The sequence below is a fragment of the Epinephelus fuscoguttatus genome, linkage group LG22, assembly GCF_011397635.1.
Source record: "Epinephelus fuscoguttatus linkage group LG22, E.fuscoguttatus.final_Chr_v1".
Taxonomy (NCBI): domain Eukaryota; kingdom Metazoa; phylum Chordata; class Actinopteri; order Perciformes; family Serranidae; genus Epinephelus; species Epinephelus fuscoguttatus.
The window spans coordinates 9056786-9068557 of NC_064773.1; the positions used below are offsets into that span (position 1 = coordinate 9056786).

Consider the following 11772-nt stretch of genomic DNA (forward strand, 5'->3'; position numbering starts at 1 on the left):
TGGCTAATGTGTCATTAGCAATGATACACAACCATAACTCATATGACAAGCTGCAATTATGTCTAGAGATTAGCCACAACAAAATACCAAAACATGACAGGAGCTAATAAAATTCATGGGTGGCAGCAGACTTTTAAGTATTCGTACTAGACAAAGAACAATAAAATCTAGACTGTCTAGATTCCAGTCCATGAATTATTAAGGTGCATCTTAATGTATTCTGCATTATGTTAGAAATGCATGAGTGACTGACTGGCTGCTACTGTAAGATGGCCTTCAACCATAACAAAGAACCGGGAAATCTTGTGCAACCTTTTTGCAAGAATAGTGATGTGAAAGCAGACTTCTTCTAAAATGGGCCAACGTCAAATGCCTGAAACCACAACGACAGAAAGATCCTGTTACAACCACTCAAAAGACCCCATGGATGCTGATTCTGATGGTATCAAAAGGTAGATTTACTATGCTTTATATGCATTTACCAAATATCTGTAGGATTCCTAATTCAATTTACATTGCTTTGTCATCTGGGCCACAAGCTGCACACCCCTACAAACCCCACAGGCTGCTAAAAAGCTGATAACAGCACTGTGCATTACATCTCACCCTCAAAATATGTAATCCTAGGTAGTCTTTATCTCACAGTCATCAGATCTGGGAGTTATTATGCAGGCAGCTACAGCCCTGACAGACTTTTGTGGATTAAGCTTTCCTCGATCAGTCACTAACCTGTTGTATAGGCTAGCAAAACAGGTGAGAGAAACAGCGAAGATCTGCAATGCAATGTGATGCTTTGCTTGTCTCCGCCGAGAGGCCTCTCCACATGAGATGGCGGGATTTTCTCCCTCAGGCAGAAAGACAGGAGGCTTGGGGTCTGTAAGAGGATGCCATGATGTCTTTATCAGGACAGGGACGTGTCAAAGGCATTTCTTTTTTGCTCCTCTCGCTGGCCAACTGCGGGCCTCAGGCACAGCTGAGAATCCTCGGGGTTGGGGCTGTAGTGAAATCCACAGCAATTATGTAATGTGCTAATATGACTTATGCCGCTCTGGATGAAAAGAAACACAGCCACCTCGCCATCTTCCGCCACACGCTCTATAATTGTTCCATTACTAAATTCATGAAATTGATTCTCGTTTCAAAACAGCTGAGCGCTGCCAGAGACTCTTTCTCTGCTCAGTGTGTTATGCAACTCCCACTCTGTACATGCAAATCCACCAACACAAGTGACTAGCAACCTTCCCTGAGTCGTTGTCATGGAGACAGTGCAAGATAATGTTCATGGACTTCAGGGCCATAATGAGGGTGTGTAATGTCAACAGAGCAAAGGCATTGTAATACCCGACGCTGACATGCTAAGCTGGGCTGAGTCCTGTCGCCTCAGTCGCGGGGATCAGCAAGGGCCGTGAACGCCAAAGACAAAAAGTTCAGGTGTGGGTCAGCGTGGAGATTTTCCTGTGTGAAGCGACAAAGCCCTGGTTACCTCCACACTAATTGCCTTGATGGAGCTCAGTGGGCAACAGTCAGCTGGGCCTTGGCATTGTATGGCGAGAGGCAAGCCAGAGAGAGAATGACTGGAGGGGAGGGGTTTAGGTGACAGCTGAGGAATGTCTGCTCTGCTCTCTCTTTGCCATGGTTTCCAGCGACTGTCATGTGAGGAATGCACGGGCTAGGACGACGAGACTTGGAATGCTACCCTCTGAGACGAGTTTAGCCGACGAGATCTGGAATCTCCACTTGTCTGCCGAACCCCCATGTCTTGTACATCCTCTTTACTGTCGACCTGAATCCACGCGGTCTGCGTTTGTTTGAGTCAATCCATCTCAGTCGTTCACCTCACAAAATCTACACAAAGTCACATCCTTTGCTATCAAAGAAGAAACTGAGATGCCACAAATTATTATTGGCTAATTCGCACTAACAATGTCCATATGTGCAAAGGGGGCCTGTAACGCTCTTCACCATGAATCACATCATACAGACTACATGTGAAGAGAACATGTTTACAGGTCCTTCTGCAACAGGTCATTTTTTAAGTGACAGAAGGCCAATGACTCACATGAAAGACACAACCTCTAGCCTAAATGTGAGATTATGCCAGGGCTGCACTACAAAGCAGAGCGACAGACTCTGAGTCATACCCAAACTTAGTATCATCTCCTGAAACCCAGTTAGGAGAACTTGTGGCGGTGGTATTTATAACCCTGCACCGGTCACCAGTGTCGGGAGTGATATCGTTGCACCCAGTGTGGAGTGAGCCCTCGTGTAACTACATGACACACTTCACAACAAAGCCAGAGGTCAGTCATTCAACACAACAGGGCCTTGCAGTTCATTGCAGAAAATTAAACTGTCAGAGATGTAATTTCTTTCAGATGCAAATCTTGCTTGTTTCGCAAAATCCGTCTGGAGTTTATTGGCTAAAACCAAAAAGGAGAGCATGACATAGACCTCAAGAGAGACATCATATGACTGACTGTCCATCTCGTCTTTACTTCATCTGTGGAGACTGTCATCACCTTGACCCCGCTGCAATTCTGCGGATTAGCACTTTAAACAGAAATCCCTGCATCACCTTCTTCAACTCCTTTATAAGAACCCAAAACCCCTGGATCACATGCCGGCCTACATCACACACACATACACAGACATACACACAGCAGATTCTCGTCTCCAGAGATGGTTAGGTCTGGAGAGCGGCACTGCAAATTCTTTCCTCACTCTAGCTCATCCCTGGACATCAGCCCAAAAAAAGGCAACGTTTCCACCCAATGAGTTTGCACAGGGGGCCATGCTAATTCCAGATTTCATTATGGCAGACTCTGAGCATGAAGAATGGCTGATTTAACATCGCCATTAATAAGGGCACAGAGCAAATATCCTCACTAACAAAATCAATTCATGACCTTATGATAAAGCTAACAACATCTTAGAAAATATGCTTGAAAAACTTTCAATCGGTGAAAGAAAGTGTGTTGTGCCATGTAGCCAAGTTAGATTACTTTCTAGTACAAGCTCACTGTGGGCATGAGTAATGAGGTGACATCACTGGGAATCTATGCCAGCATTAAACATTTAATGTAAGCATTATTTCATTAATTTTTATACAACGTAAGCACTTAATATCCAAACAAACAGGTGGATAAAGTGTCCTTGCTGATGCAATCAATTTAACTGTGTAAATGCCTGTTTCCACCAGCAATAACTTAAGTAGGGTATTGATTTGTTCATCATAAAGGATCTGCAGTGTCCTGTTGACCCACAGGTTAAAGGTACAAACACAAAACAGTAATGCAGGAAGTCCCACTTTAAATTTAACAACCCTAACAAACAAAACAATTCTATAGGTCTTCAAAATTGAAAATAGGTCTGTTATTGATGTACAGCATCTGACAGTGTTATCACAGTATAATCCTATTAAATATGTAGCAAATGTCACTAGATGCAATCACATAAACGTTTCAATCTGCAAAGGATTCAATTGATATCATCCAGGTATTGTTTGTTACACAATAAATGATAGAGAGATGAGGTCACATCTGGAGCGTGGCAGAGAATGAACAGAGTAGTAGACAATACAAGTGAATCCTTTACTAGACTGACGTATTCACAAATGACAATGAAGCTGTTTCAAACCCAAATTGCAGACGTTTAATTTAAAGCAAATCTACTGTGTGTACAGTGCACATCACTGAATCCACCTTGGCCACAACAACGCTCTCTTTTCTGTAACTGCACCCACGGGCTAACATAATATTTCAATCCATTCACTGGTGTTTAAAGAGCCTTGTAAATCAGACATGTAGCCCTGCTTAGTTTAAAACGGTTCGTATGTGAGGTAAAAACCTGGCCTAAGTGACTGACGACAACCTAAACAGGCTGCCATTTGCATTATTTAGCTTTCAAAGTATAGAGGCTAGTCAACGCAGCTACCGTGGTTAGCGGGCAAATAGTTAGCTTAGCACTGCTGACAATCCGGCCAAATAGCAAAGTATTTGCCCCACATATGTTCCTGGTAAAAACCAAAGACACCAAAGTCACCAAACGTCACTTCTGGGGGCACAAAGTTACCCACTGACGTCGCTTCTCAAGCTAGCTAACGAATGAATTAACCTTAGCTAAACCTCCAAAACAGCTAACCAGAGCTAGCTTATCCTGCTAACGTAGCGTTAGCATACATTCCGCTCGGCCGGCACAGAACTAAATTAATTAACCATTTTATCACATTTGAGCTAATACACCGCAACCGTCTGTCACCTGTGTATATATTACGTAAACATGGTGTGTAGCCGAGGCCTTGAAAGGGTAACATTAGCCTGTAATCGAGTGACGTTGTAAGCAACCGACGCTAGCTAGCTTCTGCTTCCTCCAGAGAGTAGCCGCAGACGCGGTGGAGGGGTTTATCAACAACACCACTTTTACGGTTAGCCAGGTTGTAGCCATCGCTGAGGAATTCATTTTGCCCTGGATCAATGACAACATTTGGGTTGAGATCACAGCACTGACTCGATCGTAGCACCCGAAATTAGCTTTATTCAACAGTATCAATTAAGCATAAAACACTAGTGGTTGTTCGGCTTGAAGGTAGTTTACAACATATAATGACCCAACGTTACAATCTGAAGTGGAGCAGCACAGCAATTAGACTGCACCCGCTGACTGAGGATAGGGACTCAGGCTAGTTTACTGGAGCAAAAAGTAGTCCTTTTAACTTTGCTGCTTATTAAGGATTGCGGTCTAAAGACTGCACGCACAGTTAGCGCTGTTTTGAATTTAGGTATCCCATAATAAAGCTGAGACAGAGGCCAGTGTGTTCATCCATAACGCTGCTCTGCGTCGAAAAGGACGGCTGGGCTAGGTAGGTAAACAACGGGATGAGAATGGCTTCCATTTGACAGGTGTTCCAGGACAAGCAGTAGCTAGCAGCAAACCCATATTTGTGTCTCATGATGCTGGCAGTGCTAGTGACTGATGTGAACACACACGGCGGGCTAACACAAACCTGGTGGAGGGCGGTGAGACCGTCTACATTGGCGTAGTTGATGTCAGCGCCCCGGTCAAGCATTCGGAGCACCTCCTCGGTATCGCCGCTCGAGCAGGCGGCCAGAAACACGGCGCCATCATCGAACTTCACCTTCGTCTTCTTCTTTTTCAGAACAGGAGGCTCCTGGTCCGTTTCCGAGCCCAGCCATCGCTTTAACTGCTCATTCCTCTTCTGCTTGGCGTCCGCCATCTTCATCCCCCTCCTGTCTCGGGCTTCTTATCTTTCTCCGAGAGAGGATATACTTTATAGTGCCACTATCCCACAGCGCACTGGGGCGTGGGAAGGGAGGGCTGGGGAGGAGGGGGGAGCCGAGAGCGAGAGAGAGGGCGTCTGGATTGTTTTCCATAACCTCGCGAGATCTGGAGCGCTGGAGCTGCAGTATAACGTCATCATCAGCAGATTATGAGGGGAGAGTGAGCAGGGTAATCCCTTATAGACTGTGTACACCAAATAAGACAAGAGTACTTGAAAATATTACATAACATCCAGCGAGCTCCCAAGTATTTCCAGGGAAAGAGGCTCTGTTACAACTATTTAAACCATCTCCTCTGTGCTCCATTTTGAATTGTATAGTCTTCAGTTTACTGTAATATTACTGGGTACATAATAAAAGTCATAGTTTACTTTCAGTCCAGTGGCGTCACCGAGAGGGGGACAGGGGGGCCATGGCCACTCTGGCATTTTTATACCATGTGTATATTAATTTGCACTGTCCCTTCTTAAATTAATTCAACTTAAAGGACCCTGACACACCAAGCCAACCTTGGACATCTGTCGCCCTAGTCGGTGCGGTGCGTCCCACACCGTCGCCCCTTGTCAGTCCCCGTCGGCTTTTATTTTTGGCCAATTCAGCAGAGCCCCTCTGTGAATAAATCACTCTAGCCCCTTTTGCAGTTTAGACACACAGAGCCGAATTGGCGAGTTGATCCGAGGTGCCCAATTTTTCATATTTCATATATTTCATTCAATATTTTCAGAACCCTTTTAGTTTGAAAAGACCGAGGCAGCCTTCCGCAACAGGAGGGGCTGTTGATGACTTGTGGGAGGAACTGTTGATGACGCCGCACGTGCAAGCCACTGGTGGTGGATAAACAGGAAACAGCTGATAGCAGGAATGAGCAGCTAGTAGCAAGAGGGAAACACAAACCTGACAGACACTGTAAAGATGAGCAACTGGGGAGACAAGGAATTGGGCGCCTTTCTTGTCCTCGCAAACAAAGAGGCCATTAACCGTCAGATGACTTACAAGAGAATTGCCTAAGGACTGACCAGCCGCAGCTTCCCTCCCACGTCACTCTTTACGTCACACATTGAGCTACACATTTTGTTACTTTATCACGCCCCCCATTGCCCCGAAAAAGGCGCATTCTGTATAAACAAAAGTAGGTACTCCCCAATTTTGTTTTTATACTGCCAATGCTGAAAGAAGACTGATTGGGCTTTCCTGCAAATTCCTGTTTAAAAAGGGCTTCTGATTGGCAATTCAGCACAGTGCACGATAAAGGCTAGTTCACATTACATGATTTTCACTGTGATTTTGACGCCGCAGAGGATCTTGAGAGTCACCTTGGGTCGGAGGTGAGTCGGCAGATAGTCAGACACGACGAGTCCTCATGTGTGAACAAACCTACAAGCAAGTCGCCCCCTCGTCTGTGACTGGGACTGGATATCTGGCATGCTAGAAAACTGGAGAAGTCTGACATGACTGATAAAGAGCATCGGCCAATGAGAGGCGGGATACGTCCCACGTCAGCACGCAGGAGGACGGAAGAAATGTGAAAATGTGTCTCTTCTTTTGGGCTTGTTTCCATAGCCCTGGTTGCTTGTTTCTCTCCCAAGATATGGCAACACTGACAAGCTGGCAAGCAACAACAACAATGGCGGCGTCCACAGGATCACAGGGAGCGCATTGCGTTTGGACCCAGGCCCTGGAGGCAGATCTGATTCAGAATATCCATGCCTTTACGACGTGTCATCTCCAAGTTAAAAAACATAGTTTGGTGACGTCACCGCGTTATCTGGGGCTCTGTCGGCAAGGGCTCGGTCGAGAAATCTTGTGGTGTGCACACACAGGTCGTAACACAGTTGGCGAGACTCCCGATGACAGAAACACACGTTGCCAAGTATGAACACTCAAGAGATTATGATAGTCTCCGCAACGCAAAATCAGGGTTAAAATCGTGTAATGTGAACTAGGCTTTAGAGAAACAGAAGTGAGGAAAGTAAACAAACAACTAGATTCAAAAGGGTGTGAAATCAAAACAAACGTGTTATGTAAGATAAGGTTATTTTTCTTTAGCAATTGAGCTCTTAAGCCGAAATATTTTGTGACTAGCATCAAGAAGGTCTTCCAGTTTCCCTTTTCGAATGACGATAACATACTACCGTCATCTGCTGGTATAGAGAGTTATTTCCTATCACACAGGTGCAGTATGTGTTGGTTGGCCATCGGCTGTGGTCTTTGCAATGTGTTCATGTGCAACTTTTTGGTTGAGACACAGGCGACGTGAGGCAGTGCAGCAGTCAGCTTTCATTGCCACTAGTTTTTTGAACTTGGTTTGGTGTATCTGGGCCTTTAGATATCTGAATGGTACCACCAATGGAATTCTGCAGTTTTTCTATGGACTGCATCCAGCAATGTCCACAGTCATTTTATTTTTTAGATTTTGTTATCATCCCCTCCTGACCTGCTGTTCTAAACTGGTAGTGTTTTGTTGTCTTTTCAAACAGAGGTGACTTACCCTTTCTTCTTTTCGATCAGGAAATAACATGGAAAATAAACAAACTAAAGGTATTTCCCCTTTCTCCCACATGTGAGCACCTCAAACGAATTGTCACATGGAACATGTTTGGTTCACACCTGTTAAAAACACATTGCTCTGTGTGGGAAAATAAAAGCTGATTTGATTTGATAAGTAACACCTCAAGCGCGGAAGTCAGTTTGATGTATGTGGGCCTTTAGATATCTGAATGAAAATGGCTTCTGTGGGAACCCACAAGTCTCCCCTTAAATCAAGAAGTCTTGTTCCCAGTGATGCTCCTCATAATCACCATGCTCCTTCAATTAAAGCTGGATATTTACAGAAAAGGACAACTATAATCTTTCTGAAGTACAATTAAATGCCAGCCACTTTATTAGGTACACCTGTTCAACTGCTCATTAACGCAAATAGCTAAGTAGCCAATCATGTGGCAGCAACTCACTGCATTTAGGCATGTAGACATGGTCAAGACGACCTGCTGAAGTTCAAACTGAGCATCAGAATGAGGAAGGAAGGTGATAAAAGTGACTTTTAAAGGTGGCGTGGTTGTTGGTGCCAGCCGGGCAACTGCTGATCTACTGGGATTTTCACACACAACCATCTCCAGGGTTTACAGAGGATGGTCCCAAAAAGACAAAATAAAGGGGGTCTAACTTGGTACCAACAAGTTAGTGTAATTAGTAACTGTAAAATAAAAAAAACAAAGTATGCGAATCCTTAACTCTCCATATTTACGTAGTTTCTAATTAGCCGATACACCTCAACAGCATAATCGAATTCCTGAAAGTCAGTTATGGCTGAAGTTTATATGTCATTTCGTTTTGTTTTGTTTATTTATAAGGATAACACACGTTAATTAACATTTCTGTACATGTGCCAGTGTTAGCCAACTGCAGTCCTTTGGCAGGATGTTTTGAAACCTATAAAATGATAAAATTCACAGAGCAAAGACAGCAGGTCACCATAACGACAGCAAAAGCAATAGCAAACAGGAATTGTCAAGACAAAACACAAAGCAAAGCAACAAGAAACTGTAGAACATCAGTTCGATACAAAAACACAGCAACCACAATCAGCATGTTCACACAAACAGTCATGCAAGCAACATGAAGTAACAACTCAGCTAAGCATTACATGCCGACATGCCGGAGTGCAATGGACAGTAAACACAGATAGAAAACAACGGTCATTATATAGATCTTAATATAATGTCATGGGTCAGCAATATATGGTCATGTGTACACACAAGCCATGCAACACAAAGTTAGCCAGGTTGTTAATAAAATCAATATTCCATACATACCCATGCATTCTCCTCAATATTTCAAATGTGTGCATTTGTCCCCCCAGAGGACTTTTATTTTGACAAAATTAAACACACTTGCAAAAAAGCACACACACAAATTGGTGAATAAATAAATAAATAAATAATAATAATAATAATAAATACCAGGATGCAGGAAATTAAGTGTTTGAGGCTCAAAATTTTCTGGTGGAGGATCCCCAAACCCTCTTAGTTATGTTACTTTACTTTGGCATATGACTTACCATTGCCATATGTTGGAGATGTTGGCTCTCACACAACATTTGCATTAGGCTATCTTTTCCTTTTTGGAATTGTTAGCCAGCCAGGCCAGTGTTCAGAAAATGTGCATTTGACCTTTGTGGCCGTTCAGTCCATGCTCCTGCACAGAGAGTTGGACGACGTTCCACTGTCAAACATCTCTGCCAAAACAGGAAATAAACTAATTGTACTTGTGCTCGTATTATTTTCCCTTAACATATTGATTAAATAATATTTTGTTACTGTTGCACCCATATTTTTTTGTCTCTTTTCTAAATAAGAGTCAAAAATGAGTAGAAAAAGTTAAATAATCAGATTTTGTTATCATCACCTCCTGACCTGTTGTCCTCAGTTGGTAGTGAATTATTTTTTCAACCAGAGGTGACTTACCTTTTGTCTTTTCGTTCAGGAAATAGCATGCTATCTATACAAACTTTCATTTTAGACGTATTTCCCCTTTCTCCCACACATGAACGCCTCATATGAAATGTCACATGTAACATGATTGGTTTACACCCAATACAAACACATTGCTCTCTGTGGGAAAATAAAAGCCGTCTCACCACAAAGTACCTGTAATGGTTTGATGGGTAACACTTGAAGTGCTAGGAATGCCGAGTGGACTCGAGCGCCGGGGTGGTCTGGCTCAACCTGGAGTAAAAACAAGGTGGCCAGGCATAAAGTGTTTTTTATTTTGGCACCGCCATGTGTTATTGTTGGCAGACACCCATGTGTACTCAGCAGGGGATGTGGTATTGCCTCCTCGTACGCAAGTTGTAGGTATGAGACATGCAGCACCCCCCTTTTTTTTAATTACAGTGTCTTTACAGATGATAATAATGTTGTTTTTGGGTTTAAAGACATTTCAAAAGTGACAATGATGCTGCCTTTACTTGATTAGATACCACCCACCTACTGAACTTGGAGTTGACATCCTGAATAACAAGCTGTTCAAGCAGAATCATGATCCAAAACATTTATACAACTGTGACCATGAGCCATTGTGTGAAGTCACACTACCTCCCATTTTCTCATTTCGGAGCCATTTCTCATGCCACTGACACTAAATGTAGACAGATTTAAATAATTTATTGTCTGCAAATGCTCTGAATGAGGCTTGGGCTGCGGCACACGGGACTGCGAGCCAGAACACGGAGGTTAAGACGCAGAGAGAGGACGAGCAGCTCAGCTGATACAGATCCTTAATGTTACAGAAATGTCATGGGAAATTACTGCAGTTCCACTGAGTCATAGGAACACCAACAGCGTCAGTGTCAGGAAGTTGTTGGCCAGAGGCTTCAGTGTGCTGATATCAGGAGGGCTGGAGGGAAAGTGATGCGTAAGCTGCTGTTGGGCGAGGAGGGCCAACCTCACGGTGACTGACAGCACAAGGCGAGCCATGTGGGCCACATCCAGCCCTGAACGTAACGAGAGTGTACAGTGTGTAGGTCTGTGTGTGTCTGTGTGATGACACATAGACTGTGTTTTTACCTGCAGCACAAAAAGCTGTGCTTATCTTATTGCCTCAGCTGTTTCAAAAGGTTGTTATAAATAAATGTCATTTTCATAACCTTTAAATATCAGGCTCTGAATATGTGATAGCACTGCACTTCTCAGTATCTCTATATGTAAAAGAAAACATGTAACAGGTACATATTAGATGTCAGTGAGGGTTAACTTCTATCTAATAGCATACAGAGCAGCAGCCCAATCACCAGAGAAAATGTTGGCATTGTACATTTCTGCAAACCAGTGATGCGTTATATTCGCATGCAATAGCTGACACATTGAAACTTTACATTTCAACAGTGCTGTGGTAGGAAAGGAGCATGTTTTGGCGTAGAATACCTGGTTTTGGGTGAACAATCCCTGCCAGAAAAGCAAGGATGTCTCGGAAGAAAACGGCCACTTTTTGTGCCACTACCCTGCCAGGAAACGCAGTGATGTCTTGGTAAAAAAACACTTGCTTTTTGTGGCTCTACCCTGCTAGAAAAGCAACGTTGTCTTGGTACAAAACAACTGCTTTTTGTTGCACAATCCTGTCAGAAAAACAGCAACAGGTTGCTAAAAACACCCGTGTTTGGGGGCTAAAACTGCTGGAAACACAGCAATGACTTGATAAAAAACTTTTCATGCCACTATCCCTGCAGGAAAATAACTATTCTTCATGGCACTAACCCTGCTGGAAAAACACCACATCTGGGGGCTAAAAAGCTGCTGCAAACACAGTGGTGGGTCCCTAAAAAAACTTGGCTAGTTGGCACTGAAAACACAGCAATATATATATGTGAAAAACAACTGCTTTTTGTGCAACTATCCCAGCAGGAAACACAGCAATGATTTGGAGAAAAACAAACACTGCGATGTCTCAGTAAAAAAAACAACTGCTTTTTTTGTGGCAC

The 11772-nt window shown here is 43.5% G+C and overlaps 1 protein-coding gene across 9 annotated transcripts in view; it reads right to left on the reverse strand.

The window, feature by feature from the left end:
* Positions 1-5346, reverse strand: part of ppp1r12a (protein phosphatase 1, regulatory subunit 12A) — a 75472-nt gene extending 70126 nt beyond the window's left edge. For all 9 annotated transcript variants that reach the window (XM_049566819.1, XM_049566813.1, XM_049566814.1 and 6 more), the window contains exon 1: positions 5003-5346. In XM_049566819.1, the coding sequence (XP_049422776.1) occupies positions 5003-5239 (237 nt within the window). In that variant the 5' untranslated portion in view covers positions 5240-5346. The remainder of the gene's footprint in view (positions 1-5002) is intronic.
* Between the last annotated feature and the right edge of the window lie 6426 nt (positions 5347-11772).